This window comes from Neolamprologus multifasciatus, chromosome 3 (genome assembly GCF_963576455.1).
Source record: "Neolamprologus multifasciatus chromosome 3, fNeoMul1.2, whole genome shotgun sequence".
Taxonomy (NCBI): Eukaryota; Metazoa; Chordata; class Actinopteri; order Cichliformes; family Cichlidae; genus Neolamprologus; species Neolamprologus multifasciatus.
Genome location: NC_140441.1, coordinates 23508541 through 23533719, shown reverse-complemented (window position 1 = coordinate 23533719; position 25179 = coordinate 23508541). Strand labels below are relative to the sequence as shown.

General features: G+C 42.6%; 1 protein-coding gene across 2 annotated transcripts; it reads left to right on the top strand.

The window, feature by feature from the left end:
- The first annotated feature begins 78 nt into the window (after positions 1 to 78).
- On the top strand, positions 79 to 25148 carry acin1b (apoptotic chromatin condensation inducer 1b). Of its 2 annotated transcripts, XM_085146766.1 has the most exons (18): positions 79 to 287; positions 2945 to 3010; positions 3090 to 3201; positions 3607 to 3680; positions 3934 to 4458; positions 4549 to 5232; positions 5393 to 5469; positions 11557 to 11677; positions 16543 to 16588; positions 18779 to 18924; positions 19396 to 19542; positions 19643 to 19836; positions 19961 to 20096; positions 20848 to 20955; positions 21274 to 21381; positions 21734 to 22094; positions 23589 to 23686; positions 23779 to 25148. In XM_085146766.1, the coding sequence occupies exons 1-18, from the start codon at positions 153 to 155 to the stop codon at positions 24097 to 24099; spliced, it is 3459 nt and encodes a 1152-aa protein (XP_085002892.1). In that variant the 5' UTR covers positions 79 to 152; the 3' UTR covers positions 24100 to 25148. The 2 variants fall into 2 exon arrangements, with proteins under 2 accessions (XP_085002892.1, XP_085002883.1); XM_085146757.1 differs by having other exon boundaries at positions 81 to 287; positions 3934 to 5232.
- Positions 25149 to 25179: the final 31 nt, after the last annotated feature.

The following is a 25179-nucleotide window of genomic DNA, read 5'->3' as shown; positions in this document are numbered from 1 at the left end:
ACAAACAACTTTATTCACATTTTTATTTTTAAAAAAGTGTGGCTAAAAAAAAAGACGATCGTTCGGACAAGCCGAGCGCTTCCGGAAACTCCCGAGCTGTGACGCCGAGCAGCAGCCGTAGCGACGGAGTTTAGACAAGCGGAGGGAGCAAAATGGCGGACGAAGATATTACGCTTGATGGAAAACCTCTTCAGTCGCTCCGAGTTGCCGATTTGAAAGCGGCTCTGGAGCAAAGAAACCTCCCAAAAAGCGGACAAAAGAACACACTTATCAAGCGACTGAAAGGGGTAAGTTTTCTCTCACGTTACGGACGTCTGTGCCGAGTCTGGCCAAGTTCAGCGGGAGGCGAGAGACAGTGGGGGGGGTTAACAGTAGAGGCCGTAACGATGTGTGTATGTGTGTGGGCTGTGAAGCGGGAATACATAAATCGCCGTGCACGCGTTATTACTCATAAACAACAGTTTTCCTCTTCGACTGGTTGTAACTGACAGTTCAACCCGACGGCCCGGCTACTGAGTTCGGACTTAATTCGTAACTACTCGCAGAGCACCGTGTTGCACACAGTTGAACTGTGCACCTGTCAAGTCCAGGCCTAAGCTGAGAGTAAGCAAGCCAACAGCCGCACATAGTGTACATGACAGTGCCCGCGCGCGCACCGTGCTTGCGTGTGCGTGCGCGTGCGTGCGTGTGTGTATTAGGGTTACGGGGGGCGCGCCTCGTGATGTAAACACATTCCGCGTATAACCAACAGCTATTTCATTCAAATTTTCTTCAACTTATATTTTTGTAAACGCCGTTTTCACCGTTAAAAACCGGGATCTTTTCCTTCGCTAAAGTCACATTTAAAAAATATGTTACCAATTGATTGGTCTTTTTTAAAATAATACATTGCTTTATGTATTTATTTTAATCATAAGATTATAGTGAAGCAACACCTCTTGATTGCGCGATATAAACTCCCCATATCTGACTCAAACCGTGCGTTGACGGCACAGTATTAAAATAAACTGATATCAGCATGCATACAGTAAAAATACGGTGCTAATAAGATTAAAGCAATAGAGTTGCTCTTAAAGTCTCTTTAAGGCTTTGTTGATGCAGAATAATTTTATTGTGATTTACCTATATTCAAATTATTTTTCAAAACAATGATGTGTAGGATGCCTAAAGTTTTTTTTATGTGCCTTTCTTGTCAAAGAATTTAATACACACTCACTAGCTACTTTATCAGGTACACCTTACTAGCACCCTGTTGAGCCCCACATGCCAGATGGGGTTTCAACAGGGTGATTGAATGTGTTTATATGAAGCGCTTCAGTCTGAATTCAGAGTTTATCTTTGCACAGAAAAAGCACTGATGGAAAGTGTCTTCTCGTCACTTTAAACAAAGATCTTGGATCTTTTAGGATTTAGGCAATAGAGAATGTATAAAGAGAGACTCATGCATGCTTCATTAGTTAGACAGCGCTAGTACTGGGTTGGGCTTCATTTTTGAATTTCCTGATTCTTCGTGCCAAAGATTCAACAAGGTGCTGGGAACATTACTCTGGGATTTTGGTCTATATTGGCAAGATAAGTTCACACAGTTGCTGCATACTTGTCTGCTGCACATCCATAATGGCAATCTCCCATTTCACAAAATCCCAGAGTTATTCTATTGGATTGAGATGTGGTGACAGTGTAGTTCATTTTAAGTACAGTACACTGTACAGGATTGAGATGATTTGACCTTTTGGACACTGTGTGTTATCCCTGTGGAAGCAGCCATCACACAATGGCTAAACAGGGGTCATAAAGGGATCGACACGAGCAGTGAAAATATTCAGGTAGGCTATAGTGTTTAAACAATGGTCAGTTAGTAATAAAAAGCCCAAAGTGTGTCACAAAATATCCTGCACACCATTACACCTCCACCACCAGTCAAAAACATTGTTACAAGCCAGGATGGATCCATACTTTCACGTTGTTTACAACAAATTCTGACCCTACCTTGAATATAATGGAACAGAAGTCCAATAAGACCAGGAAACATTTTTCTGGTCATCTGTTGTTCAAGTTTGGTAAGACATGTGAATTGTAGCCTCAGTTTCCTGTTCTTAGCTAACAGGAGTGACACCTGGTGTGGTCTTCTGTTGCTGTAGTCCATCTGCTTCAAAGTTAGATATATTGTGCATTTAAGATGCTCTTCTACATACCTCAATTGTAACAAGTGGTTATTTGAGGGAATCATTGGCTTCCTGTCAGCTTGAAGCACCGTTCTGACCTATGCTGTCGAGGCATTGCTGCTGCTCACTGGATATTTTGTCTTTTCCACACCGTTCTCTGTAAACCTTAGAGATGATTGTGTGGGAAAATCCCAGCAGTTGAGCAGTTTCTCAAATATTCAGAAAAGTCCATCTGGCTTGAACAACCATGCTACGTTCAAAATCGCTTAAATTGCCGTTCTTTCCCATTTGATGTTCAGTTTAAGCTTCAGCAAGTTGTCTTTATCATATCTGCAAGCCTAAATGCTCTGAGTTGTGATTGGCTGATTAGATGTTTGTGACAATGAGTAATTAAACAGGTGTACCTAATAAAGTGGCTCAGGAGTGACTATACCTTTTAGTCATAAATTTATTGCATATGATTAACAGACTATTAAGTTAATATACATGCATTTATGTTAATTCTTTGTACAATTCTTAAAGTGCCCTTTTTTTATTAAGTATCTTACATTGTAGGCACATTTAGCATTATTATTGGGTTTAGGTCTGCCTTTTTAATGTTGTGCACAAAATGCAAACCTATATGCGATATTTAAATATGCAAAAAGTCAACAGGTATAACAAGCGTTATAATTAGAGGACTTAGAATTCTAGTATCTGGTTTACAGTTTTCTTTAATATTCATTCTGGCATTACGTTAACATTTAAATGAATTCCCCTCCCCTCCTCCTTACCTTCAGGCTCTGATGCTGGAGAACCTACAGAAGACATCGTCCTCTCACAGTGGGCTGCAGCCCAACTCTCAGGTAGGAGATTTTAAAATCTGCGGTAGTCTGGTGATGTTTTGACACAATGTCACATTGTTTTAAAAACGCTGTGTTACAGATAGGAGAGGAGATGTGCCAGAACAGCTTCATAAAGCAGTACCTGGCCAAGCAGCAAGAGCTCCTTCGCCAGAGACTGGAGAGAGAGGCCCAGCAGGGGCAAGACGCTGATGGTAAAAGACTCAGACTACAAACACACACGTGGCCTGTCCTTTGGCTCAGACGAATTGCAAAAACTCCCTGGTGTTCAAACATCTTTGCTTACCTAACTTCATGTGCTTAAAAATTAAAAATAACATTTAAATAAATGTGTAAAACCTACAGTGGCTTGTCAAATGAGCATTTCACACTATGGGAAAAACTACACTCTAATCTCTGATTTCACAGCCATTAAGACAGAATTTCTCTAAAAAACGATTCAAGTTTTTATTTCTCTTTTTCGGTGTGAGGAAAAGAAATCATTACAAGTTATTGTTAGAAAAGTTTTGCTTGTGTGAGATCCAGTAGGCATGTCCTGGGAGTATAATTCTCAGACCGGGGTCGATCTTTAACCTCTGCCTCGTGCTTCTGTCTCTCAGAGAGCCCAGCTGTACCTGAGGAGGATGAAGACCACTCGGAGGACAATGACAGCTCCTCCTATGCCTCTGACAAGGTCAGTACCCTCGAGGAAAACAAAGGCTTTATCTTGTGGAGCAGAAAGGTACAGAAGAATCAGATTTTCCGCATTTGTCAACATTCTGTGTACCAAAACAAAAATAATAGCATGGTGCTTTTTGCATGATATAAACTACATTTTTCTAATGGTTACAGATTTAATCTGATTAAACTCATTTTAAAAAAAAAATACATCAGCAGAATTAAGTCATCATGTTTCGTCTCCCACTGACTCAGTTATCTGTGCACAGCCACGTCAGGTTCTAGCCAGGCCTGAGGAGAGAGGAGCAGGAGGCTCAGTGACAGGTCATGGCACCACCCTTCATCACCAGGAAGCCCATGACGCTCCAGGAGCTAGGATGCAGCGAGCCACCTTTCGCCAAGGACACAAGGAGCCACCAGCACCCTCTCCTCCCCGTGCAGTCGCCTCCCTGTCAGTGCGCGTTCTGGGACAGCCCGACTGTCCCCCAGCAGTACCCCCAGCTCAGGAGAAGGAAGGCACCGCACCGAGTGAACCAGGATCGGCTCGTTCTGTGCTCCACCTGAGCCGATCTGCTGGGGGTTCAGCATCAAGCCATGTCCATGAGGATAGTGATGAAGGTGATGATGGTGATGATGAGAGTGATGATGATGAGGACTGGGGGCCTGGTCCCGGTGGGGCCCGAAAGGGAAGCAGGGGACCTGCCCCATCGCAGCAGATGCCACCCAGCGTCCCATCATCAGCTGGAAGATCCAAACGCAAACTTCAGCCTCCGCAGCACATCCCACCTCCACAGGTACACCACACCCCCATGCAACTGCGCCACCCGACACCTCCTCCCTCTCCACCCCCTAATCTGTTCCCCCTTCCTGACACTCCCAAGCAGAGCCCGCCAGACCCAGATGACCGTGAAGAAGCTGGACGCAGCCAAAGGGTGGTGTCATTCCCACCTTCCAAGGTGCAGAGGCAAGATTCTGACTCAAGTTCTCGTTCCAGCAGTCCCGAACCACGCGTGAAACGTGGGACAGGGCCCCTTTCTCTGCTTGTACACAGGATGGAGTCAGAGGGGGCTGGTGTGTCAGGAGAGACTGCACACTCCACTGCTGAGTCTTCCAGTGAATCCCCACAGCCAGGACGGGAGACAAAGATGCAACAAGAGGACAGGAAGATGGAGGAAGAGAGGCAGCTGAAGGAGATGGAGGACAAGAAGAGACAGCAGGAGCAGAAGAGAGAAAGAAGGAAGGAAGAAGAACAGGAAAGAGAAAAGAAACGCTTAGAAGAAGAGAAGGAACGGGAGAGGAAACGAATGGAGGAGGGGAGGAAACAGCGTGAGAAGGAACGAGAAAAAGAGAAGAAACAACAGGAGGAGGAGGAGAAGAGAAGAGAGGAGAAACGGCTAAAGGAGGAGCAGGAAAAGAAACAGAAGACGGCAGATAAAGACAAGGAGCTGGTGACTGAGGTCCAAGATTCAGGTTCTTCATCAGATTCTGACTCCAAATCAGACTCGTCGTCAAGATCATCACAATCGTCCTCCTCTCAGGATAAAACACCACCTGCCAGGAAGCTGAAGGTTAGTAAATAAACTGTTGTGGATATCAGGGAATAGTTAGAAACTATGCACTATCTGTAGCACCAGAAGAAATTTAACCTTCAGAGTGAAGAGCATTTTGAAGCTGAATCTCTTTTCTCTATATAGCTTTTTATTGTTTTTATTTTGAATCATCTCACAGAAGGTGGACCAAGAAGCAGATGATGAGAAAAAAGCTGACCCGAGTAAAGGGGCAAAGACACGACACCTTTCCAAAAGGTAAGCAACCTTTATTAAAATATATAAAACCTGAACAGCAATCCTAACCCTCACTCTTAAAATGAGTGCTTTACATTCTTCAACATAGCTTAACTTTTCAGTTCACCAGTTAAATGGTTTACAAGACAAGGCGGTTAACACTTGTCTCACCTCTTTATATCAGTTGTATTAAGCATTGCTAAATATGCCATACAAACATAAAATTTGCTTAATAACCTGTCATACAATAGACAAACACCAGGACTTAATTTTTGGTCCCATTTTTTTTATTTCTGTATTCCAGATTTCTGAAAGTGATTTATAAATCACTTTTCAGGAATAACCTCACAGAGTTTGGTAACTAATTCTGGTGATGGATTTACAAAGAGATGCTCACTGGCTGCTGATGTCCAGGTCCATTTTCAGCTTCTTGTTCTTGTTTCTTTCATGTTTCCTCTCCTCATAACTGTGTCTTCCTCACTTAAATCACAGGATGTTTTGGGTATCGTAGATTGTGATTCTATTTCATAGCTATATGGTCAGGCAGGGTTCAGCATAGCCAATGTTGGACAAGCTTATTGGCCATGTGCTCAGGCCTGTGATGGTATATGCAGCAGTTGTGAGGCACCCTGACCAATTAGAAGTTCTTCTTACAACCATTAAAATACAGTTAAAAGCTCTTCATTAAAACACTTGCTCTGATAGTTTTGAGCTGCTTGGGTTGTTTTATACAGCAACAGAACAACTAAATTGAGAAGAAGCTAAAATAAAAGTTGTCTTCTGGGACATTATATGCATGCAAACTATTGGATCTTTGGGTCTGGCAGATAACTTGGCCTGTGGCTCTTTGCAGCCACTCTCTTCTTCTAGCAGCTATACCTGCAACATCTCAAGAGGGCCACTAATTCTTGTTAGGTATCTAACATAAAATACAAATCTATTAATAAATTGCATTTTATTCTTATATTACTAGCAAGTAGGCTGTAAAATAATTTCATTAGCTTTTATATGGGGCAGTAAAAGTGATATGTGGGCCCAGTAATAGTCTGATCTTTTGCTCCAGTGACCCAGTGGGGAAAACGAGTTGGATTAAACACTGGGTCAGGCTTTGTTTATGTTAACTTTAGCCCACACGAGGCATACCACATGGTAAGCAACTGTCACTAGAAAATAGTCTTAAAAGATAAGTGTTTTGATGTAATTTACAACAACACAAGCTCTCAAAGTTTTAATGAGTCAGTGCCACCATATGATTCATCGCTACAGAAAAATACACACATCGAACACCTAGTGCACTATTTCACAAACTTGCAACAGCTGCTGCTCATGTTAAAATCAGAAAATCTTTTGCACCTGGTCAACCCTGTAATCACAACTCTGGTTGTCATATGAGGCTACGATAAAGTATGTCCTGTTTGTGTTTGTGTGTTTGATTTTCTGATAGTTGACGTGAGGTGCTGTACTTGCAGCACGTGATAGCCACTGTGCTTTTGGGCTATTGAAAATGTATAAAAACTATTCATGATTAGAATGGCTAAAGAACACAAACGGAAAAATATAATGTCATTTTTTTGTGTGTCTGTTAATCTCGGCTCACCGGAGCGATGCAGTCGCTGTGTGAAATGTGTCTGCACAGACGATATTATATATATACACAATACTATTATGTTACTGTCAGCAAGGTTTATGATGGCCTATATGATGGCCTATACAGGAAAGTGGAAACTGAAGAGGAATAGGCCTTTCAGCTTATTTTGCTTTACTATATCTATAACAAGGCTGTATAACATGCTACCGAAAGCCGCTTCTGGTCACACTCAGGGTTAAAACACAGTGTTTTTTGCGTAATTGTCATGCAATTATTGCTATATAAAGACTATATTGCTGTAGTAGTTATTCATGCATAAAGAATTCAGAATCATGTGTGTCAAGGTAGATAAATTGGTGTGCATGTTTGTAATGGCAATCAACTTGAGTTTTATCCCAGTAAACTAGTAGTTTAATTGATAAAGATTATTTTTAAGCCTGCTTGATGACATAAAGAGTGTTGTATGTAATTAATGGGCATGTAATGGCACATATCTAAAAAGTTATTCATTTAAACCTAAACATATCTTAATGGTTTCCTTCTTTTAGCACATATTATGTAGTTTTCTTTTCTGGTGCTGCATTATAGTTCAAGTACTTTTTCTTTCGATATGCGCCAAGGTTGGGCGTTAAATTGGGCTTTTATTTTGGAAATCTCAGACCGGAAGGTAGCCGTTACTCTTTCGCGCTAGCCAACATGGCCGTCATGCATGCAGTGCATCCCTGATACCGACGCAGTGTATGGCTAATCAGTAATTGAAACATACGAGCAGGATATTTTTTTAAATTTCACGTTGCCGGTTTCAAGCAGCGCCTGACCGAAATAACATCCAGCGGCACGGTGTCATCTTTTATCCCCGGGGGTTTCCTTTCAAGGCCGGCCATAATGCTGTCCGAAGGCAACAAAAACGGGTAAGAGGGAGCCAGAGGGCGATTCAAGGCTTCAGGTTGCCGTTTGTACTTTCACACCACTTATATAGAAATCTGCCGGGATACGTTATCCGGGTTCGGCGTGTCGTTTTGCGCCGATAAGCTAGCAGCTCCTGCTCGGCTGATGAATATCATATCATGTGTCCACATTGGCCTGGTTATGAGCGTGTTCGCCCATGTGAAGAGGACCGGGGGTGGGGACGGCGGTGAAAGCCTTTTGTTGGGTGAAGGAGCAAGGGAAGACTTTTTTTTCAGAGCGGGAAAGTGGGGGTCTCCTTTCTTTGAACAATCCTTGAATTAAATTTGCACTAAAGGAGATATTGATGAATAAATAATGTCCTCAGATTTCAGGATGTGATGAGAAGTATGTGGACATTGATTTCTCCTCTTCCATCTTTCCTTCTGACCTCGTATTTTTCCTGGCATGCCTACAGCCAAGGACTTTCACCCCCCTCTTGTTTTAGAATATCTCCTTAAAAGCACACTTATGTTTAATCTCCGCATGCATTTTGATGCTTAAATGACAGTGAACAATATTTGTATTTTTGGCTTTGTGTTGCTGTAGCTGTTAATTATCTCACTGTTGTCAAGGGAGATCATTAAAGCAGACATCTGTTAGCTGTAGAGTCAGTGTGAATAGTCCCTTATGGTGTGATAAAATTCTCCCAGCTGGTACCAGCACTCTCGCTCTCCTCCCCTGGGATCTGACTGTATGTCCAGTTTGATTGGAAACCATGTTTTTGTTCATCTTATGTGGTCAGATTGTTAAGTTGGCCCTGAGCCGCTTGCTTTTTTAAAATCCATTTAACATTAACTTGAAAAAACGTTATGTTTCAACATTTTACAGATCTTGTTCCTCACCTTTTAATGGGCTTCCTCATTCCTGACTGGTGACATTATTGCAAGACTGTTTGAGTAGCGAGAGAGGGAGCTTTAAATGTGTTACTTGAGAAGAAAAAGCTGCTCATTCTTTCTCTCTGTGGTCATTTGTCTTAAGATCTAAAGCGGGGGTTGTATTTCTAGCTGACATCTGTCTTCCCTTTATAGCCGATGCAGGTGTTCCTCTGGCCTTGCCCACACACCCGTAGACAATGAAACCAACACCTAGAGCAAATGTGTAGTCTGTGTGTTGCGTGGAGGAAAGGGAATGCTGTCGTCTTCATGACTGTCCTGCTGGTGACTAATCTCAAGAAGAAGAGGTGAAACTGGTTCTGCTGTTGCCCTGGGTTGATTTCAGTACTGAGGCTAACATTACAACCCTTCCTCTAAAAGATGCAGTAAAACTTAACACTGGTTGTCTTACATGTCATGGAGAATGTGCAAAGCTAAGATTTGTCTGTCTTTAACCAAGACTTGTGAGAATATTTGAGTAAGTATTGTTGGATTATAGCGAGATTGTTGTCACTTTAAAAGACATGGATTTGAATGTGTAGACCCACAGCTAACACCTCGCTGAAGGGGTTTCTTGATGATTTCTTGAGTTTCTTGATTACTTTTGGTAAAAGTGACTCAGTTTTGGGTGTAAAACCTTCCAAATATATTGAAAACAAAATGATTGAAAAAAGCTTTTCCTTCATGCGTTATATACCCAATATGACCCTGTTCTTCAAACACTGTCCTTCAAACTCGCTTGCTGATTAGTTTAGTGCAGGTCAAGATATCAGAAAGACTTTGGTCAGCCAGATCTGTGTAGATGAAGTAGAAGTCACAAAGAGATTTATGTAGGTGAACCTGAAGGAGATAACCCTGTGTTTTCTACCACCTCCATCTTCACGTGATCGTTGCCCTTGTGAGATGGGCTTTAGAGTCAAAAATACGCCAGTTTTTATTTTTCATTTTATCTCATTTAAATTAGATTTAAAGCTGAACCCATTAAAGTCTTTTTTGCCTAGTAATAAATGCTAAATATTTTTAAAGTTAATTGTTGTTTTTTTTTTTATTGTTAAATAAGTTGTTTTAATACTGACCCACAATCCTATAACCATGATTCATATTTTGGCATTAACAAACTAATCAATGAGTCACTTGTGTGGATAACAAACAAAAATTAAGGAGTTTCATCCTGTACCCTTTTATAATGATCGAATGAGTATTTTTGGATTAATAGACACACATTACTTTATTCTTAAAAAGATTTAATAGGCAACTTTTATTCTTTTCCTCAATAATTAGTTATCAAACCTGATCTGTGAATTAAAAACATGTAACACACATCACATGCACTGCTCATATTTGTTTCTTTCTTTATGGAGGTTATAGCTATCACTGCTGTTTTTCTGCACAGGCTGTTGAATAAATGGCATTGAAATAGTGCCTAAACGTGTTGGAGATTTTCGCATCTTGAACTCACCACAGGCTTTTTGTTGCCTTCAGGTTTTTTTAGTATTGAGAAGCATTTTTCAGTGTGTCCTGTCACATATAATGCAAATAAGCATGCGAACAGCAGTGGGTGATGAGCGCGGTGATTAGAGTCAAGGATGCTACAGGATGTGATTCTCCCACCTACAGGGTGCTGCCTCGCTGCCCGTGGCATCACATGGAGGCAGCGGAGGCGGCTTCTGATAATGCTGGTTGGGGGAGTTGAGGGGGTAGCTAAAAATATAATGATGCCATGTCCTGTTTTTATCTTCATCTGAGGTACGAGTAATAAAATATCACAACATGAGGGGAAGCATTTGACTGTGTGAGGTCAGACTCCATTAACCACAGTTCATGGCTTTTATTGGTTGAATCAGAGGTGTTTTTATACTTTTCTTTACCCCCACAATGATCCAAATGGATAAGATGAAGACCACACACAGTCTTCGGTGATGTTATGTCTGAGTATGAGTTAGTCTGAGAAAGGTTTGTGACCCTGGGTGTCAGTTAGCTGGTGAGTTATTTATAGCAGGAGTGACCCAGATCAGTGGCTTTCACCACCCTTCCTCTCTTTTCCTACACATTGTTTTTTCTCCTATTATACAAACCCTAACACTGCCCAGGCCTCAACAGCTTAGAAATTAATAGTTGCCTGACTCATTTCTGTCTCAGTTGTCTTTGATTGGAGCCTCAGCACTGGTTACTTTCTATGCTTGTTAAAATGTGGCCATGTGGGACATCCTTCCCCACCAATCAAATAAAAATAATACTGGGAATTCCTTTTTTTTAACTGTAATTTATGGTCACAGTAGTTTCTCTCTGCTCTCGGTTTCACCGTGTATGTGTGTGAACCCCTCCTCGATCCCAGGAGATTCGCCAGCTGTTTTCACACATGTTGCCAATCTGAGACTTTCTAGACGTTTATGCAAATCTGGATGTGACAACATAAATATCAGACATTAAATGTTTTAAAGACACTGTAATCCCTAAACGGTTAATATGTTAACCTTGTAAAACCCCCTTCATGAAAGCTAAAAGTATGCATTTCATATCCAATGGGGTGGTGTACAGTAACAAAATAAAAAAACTGTCACTGGCTAAATGTTTATGGCTCGGACTGTAAGTTGCCTATGTGTTTATTATAATTGATTGTGTAGTTATGGTCAATGTGAGGGTTTTTTCATGGAAATAACCTTCACTCTTTTCCTTTCTTCCACTGTTTTCCTCCTGCAGGGAGGTGTCGGAGCCCAGTGCAGCCGCCGTGACGGAGGTGGAACCAGATTCGGAGAGCTCCATGGACCAGCAGCCAGCCTCCGGGGCTGAGCCCGAGAACAGTGAGGGCCGCCATGAGGAGGTAAGGTCACTGGAAGGGTGTAGGAGCCTGGGTCTTTTCCTGTCTCCCACTAACCTGCATCCTCACTCATATACAAGCATGTTTAATTATCAGTGTAATTTAAGGATGGGTTACTCAAAACCAACACACCCCAGTTTCTTTGCAGGTGTTAATGTATTTTTTGCCTTTGATTAAATCTGACTTTACAGTGTGTTCATCAGTTAAAGCATCGTAATAGACAAATCACTCAACTGGATATTTTTTGCACAAATGTTTAGTGTGAATGACCTGGGGCTGAGTTGGAATTGGGTCCAGGGTTAAATAGGAATCACCTCATCCCTTCCATCTGCTTTTAATTCAACTAATATTTCATAACAAGCTCATTCATATAGATGATCTCTCACACATGTCCATTGTTTGTGTGGGCCCTGCAGAGGTACATTAAGTGGTAAAAGCTGCTGGAATGAAAGTATTGATGGTTATACTATGTTTAAAATAGATATCCATGCTGCAGAGAGTGCACGCTTATATATCCGTGTGTGTGTGTGTGGGGGGGGGGGGGGGTTGGGTGGGGGGAGGTAATGGCCTTAAGCATGTAAAGATCCTGACACACCAAGGTGACAGTGACCCACTTGACATTGCTGTAGTTACTCCCTCGGTTGTGACAAGGGTCTGGTTTGATCATCAGATGAATATGAGGCTGCGTGTGGACATCTTCAACTACAATGCATATATCCATCAAGAAAGCACAATAGGAAGGACTACTTGCCCATCGTGTCCACAGCTGTTTCTTAGCCTGTTTCCATTTGTAAGAAACTATTTTAAAAGTTACTCGATTGTCACTTCTTGTTAAGTATTCTCATTAAGTTTTTTTCCTATTAAATTTGATATATAACTTCTTCCTCAGCACAAGTTCTTGCACGTGGTGTGTCAGGGTCTTTAAGAGGCATCATCACATCAGACAACATTTTTACAAGTACTGCCACCATTATAGTCTAATTATACCACAGAGAATTGTTGGTAGTGCTAACAAAGCTCCCGTTTGTCGGATAAAGCTTTCATCCATCACCCTCAGAAACATTAGAAAGGACAATCATGCATTACACTCCAGCCCATCTAAAGTGCTCGAATTAGATTTTCTGGTGAGCTTCTGTGCAGTTTGAAGTTGTTATCGCTTTTTCAATGTGAGTGTGTATTTGTGGGTTTTGCTTTCCCCCTTTGGGTTTGCATGAGTAATGGACCCTGACATTGTGTGTAGAGATACATCAGGGCTTGTTTCTGCTGTTTCTTCCACCCTGTTTCTCATCTCCCTTTGTCCTCTTTCTTGCTCCTTTCAAGCTGCCTCCCTTTTTGTCTTATTCGCTCTTTCTCTCTATCTCTCACTGTCTCTCTCCACCTCTTTTCATCTTTTGCCTTTGTATCCCATAATGAACACTTCTCTCTCACTATATATATTTATGGTGTGATTGCTGTTTAAAACCCCATTGATTGCTTTGTTATGAAGGTGCCCATGCCTCTTCCATTGCCCCTATTGGTACCTGCTGCGTACTACTACTACCACCAACAACACCACCAACACCTCCTCCACTCCTCCTCCTACTTCTCCTACAAGTCCTGTCCCGCTATGCCCAAGTGCGCCGTTGGTACCTGAGTTAGGCCCAGAGTCTGCAACCCCATGGCACTGAGTAAAGCGTCAGCCTGCAAGGCCTCCTGTCAGCCAGCAGTAATGGGAGCTTGCATCAGAGCACCACCGACAGCAGCGGCAGGGCGTGGAAGCCTGCTCTCTGTTCTGGACTGGACTGTGTACTGCACTGTGTGGTGGTGATGAATGAAAGGTTAAAGGAGGGGGAGGGTGTCTGATGCTCTGTATCCCTCTTCCTAGCCCTTTCTGCCATTTTGAGGATAAACACAGTCTGCAAGTGTTGTCCTCCAAAATCCAGACAAAACTTCAGTTCTCCAGTTTGGTTTTTGATGCTTCCTCTGTTCCCACGCTGCCCTCTGCTTGTGGAGTGGAGTAATGACTTTGGACTGAGAACTGTTGCAGTAACTGCTAATTAATGCTGCTGTCGCCGTTTTGGGTTTTAAGACACTTTCAAATGGAGCAACTAAGACGATCTGCTAGTAAGCAACAACCCATGGGCTTTTTTTTTCTTCTTTCTTTTGTTTTTGTTGGACAACTTTGTGGATAAGACAAAAATCTATGGATGTGACACATCTGGAAATCTGGTTTTGTAAAGCCTGCAGCTATCATCTGCCTTGACAGTGTGGCACACCTTTCAAATGAGACTCAGATTGAGCTAAGATCACGACAGTTTTCCCGAATGGTTCCAGTTTAGTAAAGACACAGAGAGACTTTTAAAGACTGTCCAAGGACAAGTAATCTGACCACAGTGATGCACTTTTTCTGTGGTTGTATTGATCATCTACGCTTTGCCAGGAAGGGTGGATCTGCTCCACAAACTGCTGCCTGTTCTTTCCCTGCAGTGAGCACCAGTGTGACTCAGTGGATGTCTCACCGTGAGATTGTGATATTCTCTCTCTACTGTGGACCTCGCAGATGGACTCCTGCGGTTGTTGCTGTTACGTATTTATTTATGTATCCATCTCTTCGCTACACCCACAGCTTGGCCCTGGTATTTTTTTTTTTTTTGCATGGTTTCATGCGAGTGTGTGGGGGGAGTCATGCTAGCACTGCTATGAGCCCTCTGTCTTTGACTACATCCGTGGATTGCAGTTCAACAAAGACTGGATTATTTTTTTTCCATCTTTATTCCTGTTAAGAGACTTGATTCTGATCTTCCGTGCGGTGAGCTTTCAAAGCAAGCGTAAGACTCTTTCTGCATACTTGGAAACCTACGGAAACCTAATGGGTAAAAAAGAGCTGGAAGGCATCACAGACAATCTGGGGTTATCATGTTGAAAATCCCATTTTTTTCCCAAGTATCCAAGGGGAATGGAGAATATGTAAGCACCAATGAAAATGAAAGACACTAGCCTCAAGCGTTAACAAAAGACTCATCGGATGTACGTCACAGATCCTGGACTCTAACAAAGTAAACCTACATCCCTCCCTTGACTCCGTCAGAGTCCACAGAGACGCTCTGTAACCTCTGCCACCCCCTTCAAAAAGACTGAATCGTGACTGTGTGACCAGCAGTCAGTCAAGAAAAGTCCTCCCCAGAAAAAAAGTCCAATCTGGTGATCAGATCCTGCCTGGTGGCAATCTGCACTCTCAAATCGAGCCCTGCCCTCACTTCTCTGCCTTCTCTGATTGGATCCTTGTTGCCTAGATACAGTGCACACTGTCGTGAGGTTGGGCCAGTAAGGAATCAGGTGTTAAATGGTACCAGGAAATGACTTGTCATTATACCTCTATTTAAAAATGTGTAAATATTTGACAGGAGTTAGTGTATAAAATATTTTTTCCTCCTCTTGTAATTTAGTCCAAAATTTTGGAACTGTCATGTGTACTGCAGTTCAATTTGTTATGTTTACATCAAGCCGAGAGTGCTCTGTATACATTTAAACACAGACTGTGGATCTGCAATAGCCTTTTGTTAATATGATGCATTCTTTAAGGTGAATTACAACTGCAGTATTGATAGTTATGCTAAAGATTAGTAAGTCTTCAGCACTTGGTTTTCCACCTCTGCTCATTAGCACTAATATTTTACCATCATTCAATTGCACCACTTGACTCAGCTACACACCATTACCTTAATGCTTATCGAGTGCATTAGCAGCATCAGCACCCTGTGAGCGCAGAATAATAGTTACAAAAAGCCACACAAGTTCAAGCCATTCAAATTTGCAGCCACAAGAGGGCAAACAAAATATACCCTTATATATTTGCATTTGGGGTTTTTTTGTTTACCTGCACACTGCAAAATATCTAGAGATAATTAAGTAATATAGTGCTGTCGAAGAACACAGATCAGTAATGTTTCCCCTTAGAACGAAATGGAATTAATGAAACTGTCAGGAAGCCACTAGCCACTTCATACGGCTTATTTAGGAAGCAAAAGTCCTGCACTTCCTGCCATCTACTGATCAAAACCTGAAACATGGCGAAACTCTTTTAAATCTAAAACGGTGATTTGAATGTGTTCATTCTGTTGGGACCATAGTTGGGTTTGTGTGGAACATTTGCAATCCTATCAGCTGTAGTCATTGTGAAACATATTTGTTGGGTGTTTCTTATTTTAATCATTTACGGTTACTGTTAGGTATTTTACATATGTAAAACAGTCTGAAACGCTTGCGAGAACTAAAGAATTTTGCATGTAGAAAGCTAGTAAACATGACTTTACATACTTCTACATTCACTTATTATTGCTGCTAAAGTAACGCGAGCTCTTTCTCATTACATCAGCAGTAGTGTGTGTAAAGTTAGGAAGCCTCTGAAACTTCACAACTTGCCACAGTATGTAATGTTGTCACCAAGTTTTTTGGTGTCTGAAGAATTGTTTTAGTTTACTAAGACTTACTTGTGACTTTAGTCTGCAGATAGACACCATCTTGCAGCCCTACTTGTGTCCTAATACTGATCCTGTAGTTGCTTTGTCTTAAAGTCCATATTGCTGTCAAATGCATGTAAAAGTGAAGCATAAAGATTTATCTCAGCGGCATCTGAGGCAGAGGTGGATGGCAGAAATGTGTCTGGAGCCTCTTGTATGAACCAGAGATTTCTTATTTTTAATGTAATACAATTAGAGCCTCCGGGCTTCTGTTACTTTAACCCCCCCGTCCCCCCACCCCTCCTCCACTTTTCCTGTTTCACCTCGTCTCTGTTGATGCCTGTTTGGGTCTGGACTCCCGGTTCTCATCTCACCCCGCACCCCTGGGGTTTCTGTATGTTTTTTTTCTGTCTCCCTCTCTCTTTCCAGAGCACCACCCCTAAGGCTTTTGCTGCTCGCAAGATATCCCTGACCAGTAAGTATACCAGTTCTATTGTTTTTCCTGGAATCCTGGACCAGAAACCTTACCCATGTTACAGAATACATGACGATAGATTCAGCAGGATTTAAAGTGAAAGATTAGACACTTTCTTTCTTTTTTTTTTTTAAAGGGGTGTACTTGCATGAGCAAGATGGTAAAAGTAAACTCTGTGTAATAACATCTAATCAGGAAAAACACTACAGTACACAAGTTTCCTTTTTTATTTCAGCACATTATCTGGTTATTCTTGGACTCGACTACCATAGCTCCATGGATTTATCCTACATAGCACTTCTGTTTATCCACATTCAAACTGATGGGAACTTCTTCCAATTGGCATCCCCTCACCTGGCCTCCTCAGTCAATCAAAACGTTATTTTTGCACCCGAAAGTGCTGTACACATTAAAAGCAGAAAATAAACTGAAATACACACATACACCACCTTCTCTGCACTCTCTCAACACCCCTCCTACACACCCACGTCTACACATTAGACACCCACCTATCATACAGAGAAGAAAAAAATAAGTAAAGGGTAAATATAAAGTATAATAAAATAATACAATGAAAATCAAAATAAATTGAAAAATGTAAAATAAATAAAACTGACACAAAAACCTTAACCAGGCGTGCTAAAAAAGGAAGGTCTTGAGTTTTGTATTAAAACATCTCACAGTTTCAGCAGCCTTCAGGTAGACTGTTCCATAAAATTGGAGCAACATAACTAAAATATGCCTCTCCGTGAGTCTTGGTTCTAATTTTAGGGACGCTCTCCTAGCAGAAGACCTGAGGGCTCTGTAGAGTTTGTAGTGTAAAATTAAATCAGAAAGATAAGAGAGTCTTAAAAACCCTTTAAAGGATCCTTAAATCTTCCGGCTAAACCTGGTGATTGTGAGCACCGCTACTTCATCATGCAGGTGCGGACATTAAAGAAAAACTAACCCTACTTGGAAACGCAGTTTCTTGCGTGTTTGAGCATGACTGTCGTCCTGAATGTGAGTGTGCGCTGATTACTAAGACTGTGTCGGATATTACTGTCATAGCCTGCTTATTATGGGACCTAAAAGCAGACTTAGTCTTTCCATCAGAAGACAGATTTTTTTTAAAAAAAATGTGCATGTGAAAAATCTGTCAGATGTCAGCAGATAAAGATCCTGCCAGGAAATACAGAAGGAACGTGGCACATATGGCGTTCTGCTATCACCAAACTATTATACAGTATCTCCCTGCACTATTGGTTATATGTAGTAGCCTGTAATAAGATTTTGTCCATACCACAAAAAAAACCCCACCACACTTGATCACTTGATTGCGATTGGATCATACACCAAAAATAAATTTAGTTGTCAACTGTTTCCACGTCACTTGTTACATGAACAAACTTTAAATAGTACAGCTTTAGATTGAGGAAAACTGCACTGACGTCAGTAGGAAAAACATAGAAGTCTACGTTTACCTCAGTGACTGAAGGTTTTGCCATATTTGAAATGAACAGCTGATGAAACCCTGTTATATCTTGGAGATGAGACAGCTGATCTTCTGACTGCGGTGTGTGCTGTACACCAATGAATGTAGTCTCTGTTGGATCGTAGCGTTGATGGTATTAAAACAACATGACATCCTTTGTTTTCCGTTCACACCTAATAGCTCTGGTAGCAGCACAGTGATTCAGAAATGATAATGAAATGAAATGGTGTGCTAGTTTGACTCAGAGTGGGTTTAAAAAAAAATTACTCACTGGTCTCTCTAATTTCAACACGCTACAGCAGGGATACTGTCCATGCTTGTTGCCTCAGAAATGCACTTTGCCTTTATCCACTACAGGATTCCTAGTCTCCTCTCTTTAAAAAGTGCTGCCCTTTAGCTCTGTGTTAGGAGAAAGCAGGTGTGCAGAGGCTTTCTAGCAGACTCTCTGTGGAAGCAAGCCAAAACAAAAATGGTCCAGTATTAGAAGATTGTTAAGGAAATTGTTTAATCTCTCAATTACATTTATAAATTTTGTCCTAAATTACTTACTGCCACCATTGTCAAAACAATTTGGGTAAAAGCATTTGGACAATCATTGCTGCTTTCAGGCTGTGAGCTTGCAGTAACTTGTCAGTGAAATCCTTTTCACCAGAAGCCAAATCGCTCACTTTCATGATGTTAAATTACTTTTTTTTTCTCTCCCCCAACTCCTGCAGACAGTAAGACTTCTCCCGCCACCACAGACGCAGGAGCAGGAGAGACTGAGACGGGAACCGCAGCGGGGAGAAAGAGGCGATGGGGTTCCAGCACGGCCGTCACTGCTAAGAAGCCCTCCATCAGCATTACAACGGACTCCCTGAAGGTACCAACACAGCACAGGGATGAGCACCTGGCATCCAACAGATAGTAGAGAAGTGAAGGTTATAAAAGGTGGTGTAAGAAGAAAGAACACTTTATTTTTTTAGAAGTTTCTGATTGAAGTGAAGCACTTTTTTTCTGGCTCCGGATCAAAACTTACATGATCGTTCTTGTTCAAAGTGAAGACACACACCCAGCACTTCTGACATTGTGATGACTTATTTTGGGAAAATTTTCCGTTTTAAATTGGAAAGAGTGATTTATCATGAGGTGTTCTTATTGTTTTCATTTGGTGGAAGCTTCACCTACATTTTACACTCGACTGCTGTTGTGAGGTGTGTCATATTATCAAACAATTGTGTAAGGAAATTGGAAATTTGATTAGAATGTGTGAGAAGCTGACAGATGTTCCCACATTAACATAATTCTTTCTCTCTTTTATCTCTTTTCTCCTGTCCACATCTCTACGCTTCAGTCTTTGATCCCCGACATCAAAGTGAACCAGGAGGCAGTCGTGGAGCTTCACCCAGAGGAGCTGCAGTTGTCTGGTGATGAGGAGAACCCGGATGCCAGCAGAAGCGACCCAGACAAAGGCCTCAAGATCCGGCGCACCGTCACACAGGTAAGGGAAAGCCTGTATGTGGCGTTGAGTGAAATACTTTGGAAACTACAAGGCTTCTCTTCATGTTCCTGTTTTGTTTTGGGCTTTTTTTCCTCTCCAGGTTGTCCCAGGTAGCAGCCAGGAAAATGGACAGACAAAGGAAGAAGAAGAAGAAGAAGGAGAGGTGGAGAAAATGGAGACAGAGAAACCACGTCGGACTTCCAGAGACAACAGGAAGAGCAGTCTTTCCGAGGACGCCCCAGAAACACAGACGTCTGTCAGCCTCGACGGGGAAGCGAAGAAAGGTGAAAGTTTGTGGATTCTTAATTGCTATAATTAATTGCTACCTCCAGCTTTCCGTCATGCCTGTGGCAACATTCCAGTGATTCCCTCTCACTCTTCCTGGCTCTTTCTTATTTTTTTTCCACAGTTACCCCAGCGACAGCCTGGTGCGTCGCTCCATAAGTCAACAGAAGTCCGGTGTGTCCGTCACGATCGACGATCCCGTCCGCACAACCAGGCAGCCCTCACCACCTCGTGGAAAAGTGTCAAACATCATCCATGTGACAAACCTGGTGGGTTTGTTACCACACACACTCACACACACACCTCCCCAAGTCTGTAAAATTCCCCTCTTAATCATGTGTGTTTATACCAGGTTCAAGAGTTAAACTTTTGTACAGTTTTCCATGAATGGGATATATTGTATGCAAGTGGTAATCACATGATCATCACCATCTTTCCCATAATTACAGACAGGAATGCTTACCCAGGTGTTAAGGTTGTAGTCAGGCATCAGCTTAAGTCAGGGGCACAGAGCATGACTAAACACACTGTGACAAGACTAGACATTACACATTTAATCACTGCCATTTGGAGATTTTTGTTGCTTGCGTCATATGTGGGTTATATGTTGGTCACCAGGGCTCACTAATCTCAGATGGCCTTACACTTTAGAAACACAGGAGCTGACGGTGTAAGCAGATGTCAAACCTAGAAATGGCCGTCTTTGATCGTCAAGTGGGGAAAAATATGCTGTTTGGCCTGATGGGGGCACTAGAGGAGAACGTTACCTAAATTCAAAAGGGTTATCGTCTGAGCTGTGACCTTAGGGCATGCCCCTGTTTGATATGCTGCAGCTTTAATCTGTAATACAGCTGAAAGTGGTGAAAATACAGATTACATTTCATAAAACAATTAAAAAAATAATATATTGGTAGGGCTTTCTTTACCAGACCGTCATCATAGTATGTCTTCCAGTCTGAATCTTTTTTCTTCTTTCTTTTCTTCTTCTTCTTTTTTTTCTCTTTTTTTTTTGTCAAACAGGTGCGACCTTTCACCCTGGGCCAGCTGAAGGAGCTGCTGAACCGTACAGGGAGCGTGGTGGAAGAGGGCTTTTGGATTGACAAGATAAAGTCTCACTGCTATGTCACAGTACGTATTGCCAAATGAACTGTTTCACTGCATCAGGAGTGGATGCATGAGGTTAACAAGCTACATGTGGAATTATGCAGGGCTCAGTTTCTAAAGTATATTGTTTCCTAATCAGCATCTGTCAAACGGCTCGATAATTTGTTTTTGCAAATATATGTTAGAAAATTTAACAAGGAGCATTTGCATAATATTTTTGACCTCTGCATTCTCATCCATCTGCTTCCATCTGTTTGTGCCGTTGCCTGTTTTCACAGCTTGTGTTGGCTGAGATGTGATTGGGTTGTTTTCTCTCTGTTTCCTTTCCTCCTACCCTCGTAGTACGCTACAACAGACGAGGCTGTCGCTACCAGAGCTGCCCTCCACAGAGTCAAGTGGCCTACGAGCAATCCCAAGGTCCTCAACGTGGACTTCTGTGAGCAGGCTGAGGTAATAACAAGCCAGAAAGGCCACAAATAAAAATGCACTGCTTTCAGCACACACAAAACTTGAAGACTTCACATTGGGTGGTGGCGAGGACAGTCCAGCCTCAACATGGTTTGAGCTCATTTTATTATAATGGATAATTTTTCTGCCACTTTTAATGTACTGAGGAAAAATAGGGCTTCGCTATTACCTCTTCTTTAACTTCTAGTGAGTAGAAATAACTTGACCTCACTGGTTGCAGTCTAATATTGAGGGGTTTTTTTTTTTTTAAATAAACCTATAAATGCACCTTTGTGTGCATTTAATAATCTCTCCACAGCTACTCTTTAACGTGCCTGCTTATCTTTTCAAACAGCTGGACTTTCACAAAGGTGTCCTGAAGCCAGACAAAGAGGAGGAGCCTGTTCCCCCGCCCGCTGCCCCACCGATCCGGCTGCCCCCTCTGATGCCTGAGCGAGACAGAGAACGAGACAGGGACAGAGATAGGGAACGTGAGCGCGAACGCGAGCGAGACAGAGGTGTACGGGATCTGTGGGCAGAGCGAGAAAGGGAGATGCAGCGCCGAGAGAGGGCGCGAGGCGAGCGGGAATGGGACCGGGATAAAGTGCGGGAATTTGCACGGCCGGGAGAGGACGGACGACGATCTAGATCCAGAGACAGAGACAGGAAGAGGAGAGAGAGGGCCAAGAGCAAGGAGAGGAAGACTGATAAGAAGGGTAAGACAACTCACTAAGAGTATCACAGTGGGGGAGGGGGGAGTTTAATCCAAGTACACCTTACTGAAACAGACAGAAATGATTTATTAATCAACACGGAAAGCTTCCTGACTGTGTCACTTTTGGGGATAAAATGAGCTTCATGTATTTAAAAAGAAGCAGAGTGATCTGGGAGCTGGTTCAAAGAATCTGAGGCTTTTGAGAAATTGGCTCATTAACGCTTCAGTGTCCATCTCTTTGTGCAGCTCTACACTGCTCCCTGAACTCCTGCTGCATTTGGCTCACTCCTCTAAATATCTAACCATTTGCACAGGTCCACTTATCTGTGTCCTACCCTGCATTTGGAAAAACAAACCAAAAAAACGCTACGGTAAGGAGAGATCAGTGGAGATAACTGAACATGATTTACTGAAGTTCAGATCTTGTGATAAATAATTTGTCAATTAGGCTCAAATTAAGCTACACAGCTGAGCTGAGTCCCAGCAGTGGGAGGAATTGGACTTTGGTGGTGGCCAGGATGAGGTGGAGATGGAGGTGAAAGGCGGAGTGATGGAAGCGATTCAAAGAACAGGGAGCAGAAGCTGATTGGCTTCTGAATATGGGAAAGAAAATAATTGGACTGGATTGATGACACAAGTTTGGCAGCGTTGGGAAAGCTTAATTTTTTCATAGGGATCCAAATCTCTGTTTTATTAGAGTGATGTTTCCACTTTGTGAGTTTAAGGTTTGTGATGAAATCACAAGTGAAAATGGTCAGAATGGGAGGGGGTTCCAGTTCGACTATATTTATATAGCACCACCTCCAGTAGGCCATTGGTGTGAATGTCTTACGAGGCTTTATATTGTAATAATACAGAGAAAACCTCAACAATCAGATGACCAGCTTTGAGCAAACACCTGGCAACAGTAGAAAGAAAAACTCCCTTTTCACAGGAAGAAACCTTCGGCAGATTCAGGCTCAGGGAGAGTTAGCCATCTCCCGCTATTGGTTAAGGTGAGAGGAAGAAGACAGGACAAAAGACACACTGGAAGATAGATGAACAATAACTATTGATTAAAAGCAGAGTGATGCATAAACACAGAGAGTGAAGAAGAAACACAGTGCATCATGGGGAATTGCCAGGAGCCTTTGCTGCTTTATGAAAAAAGGAAAGTTTTAAGCCTGATCTTGACATTAGAGATGGTGTCTGTTTCCTGAATCCAAACTGGGAGCTGGTTCCACAGAAGAGGGACCTGAAAGCTGAAGGCTCTGCCTCCCATTCTGCTTTAAATAAAATCTAAAGGTGCACAATTTGGCAGAGTAACTAAGATTTTGTTCCCAGCGAGCCCTTTACTCATATGCAATACCCAAAGTTGATAAACACAAGCAACCCCACATCCCCCAACTGTGCAGCAGTGTTTGCTGTGTGGTCTGTGAGTCACAACTTTAATCACATGTATATTTGCACTCAGGTTTCCATGTGTAACAGCCTGGTTCTGTTTCCTCACTGACAGAGAAGGCAGATGAACCTCCAGCCAAACTGTTAGACGACTTGTTCCTCAAGACCAAAACAGCTCCGTGTATATACTGGCTTCCCCTCACCGAGGAGCAGGTTGGTCCTTCACATGTTGACATTTAGTGTCGAGTGACTGGTGTGGTTGTACTTGCACCTGAACAGTGCTCTGCGTTTGTGCCCCCTCTCAGGTGGCGCAGAGGCTTTTGGATCGCACAGAGCGACAAAAGGAGCGCGAGCGAAGGCATAAGGAACTGCAAGAGGAGGAGAAGAAACGCGAGGAGGAGAAGGAAAGGCTGAAAGGCCGGGAGAAGGATGGCAGCGTGGCGACAAGCGGCGGAGCAGCCGGGCGAGGCGCTGACGGAGACAGAGAGCGGGGCCGAGACCGAGATCGGGACCGTGAGGGGGACAAGAAGAGGGACGGCAGCCACCGCCCCCGACGACCTTCGCCGGGCGCTGCTAGTGGACGCCGGTCTCGTAGTCGGAGCAACCCGAGGGACAGGCGCCGCTGAGGGATGGACGGAGGCCGCAGGAAAAGCTGGAGAGGGAAGCAGTGTAGCTGAGGACGCAGCGGGCTGGCACTGGCAGGGGTGTTTCGGTGTCTGCTCCTCCCCTACCTGCCCCCACTGTGCTTGAATTCGTCCACTATGACGCCAGCGTTGTCTTCCACACACTTCTGCCACCCACCCCACTCCCCATCTTGTTAACAAATTCCTTTGCAGAAACATGACGGTTCATCCCGCTCCCCTCCTCCTCCGTTCTCTTTCCGTCTTCCAGCAGAACACAGGCTTCTTCCTCCTGTAGAGAGCAGCGTTTCCTCCTTGTCTCTGTTTCAGTGCTGTCGGTTCCCCTTTGGTTGAAGAAAAGAAGAAGGGCGGTTGTTTTCTGGCTCGCCTCTTCATTTTTTTGTCCCACTGAGGTTTTGGGAGCCCGCCTCATTATTTTAGTTCTGCGGGTGCACAGTTCCTTCCTCCTCAGCCCTGTAATAAAACCAGTCCAAAATAGATCCCTGACCTTCACATATTTTCTAGGATCAGTTTTAATGTTCTCCTCTTCAGCACAAAACATTTTTTTCTTTATCTTTGTTTTGTTGTTGTTGTTTTTTTTTAATGTACCTTTATGGGCGACCTTTGTTGATATAAGTTAATTTTGTTTTCTTGGAAATTTGATGAATCATGTTTATTTCTTCAGCCTTTGAAGGCTTGTTGTGCGAGTGACGTCTCGACACTGCGGCAGTACGGTGTTAGAAAGAGATGTGGCATTATGCCTAACTTTGTCCTTTTGTGGGATGAGAAGGAGAGGATATGAAATACTCAGATGATTATGGGAAGCTGACCTTCCCTGCACTGATGTCTATTTGAAAACGCCTCCTCTGATCCTTCAATCTTATATTTAAGAGGAGGTGAAAATAAAAAATCTTTATCTTCTAATAGAGTAATGGTTAGAATTTTAAAATTTTCTTTTTTTAGTTTAAAACTGATTTTGTTGCTTTTTCCTCCTACAAGTGCTGAATGTACCGAGAATTTAAAAAAAAATATGAATAAACTTTAATTGGTTATCACATTGTCTGCTTGGGTGTTTTTGTTTACATG

Excerpts from the sequence above, each read along its gene's own strand:
- acin1b (XM_085146757.1), top strand. The coding sequence starts at position 153 with ATGGCGGACGAAGATATTACGCTTGATGGAAAACCTCTTCAGTCGCTC. Across the intron at positions 20,097-20,847 it reads TCATCCATGTGACAAACCTG|GTGCGACCTTTCACCCTGGG; the intron begins GTGGGTTTGTTA and ends TTTGTCAAACAG. Across the intron at positions 22,095-23,588 it reads GAGGAAGACTGATAAGAAGG|AGAAGGCAGATGAACCTCCA; the intron begins GTAAGACAACTC and ends CCTCACTGACAG.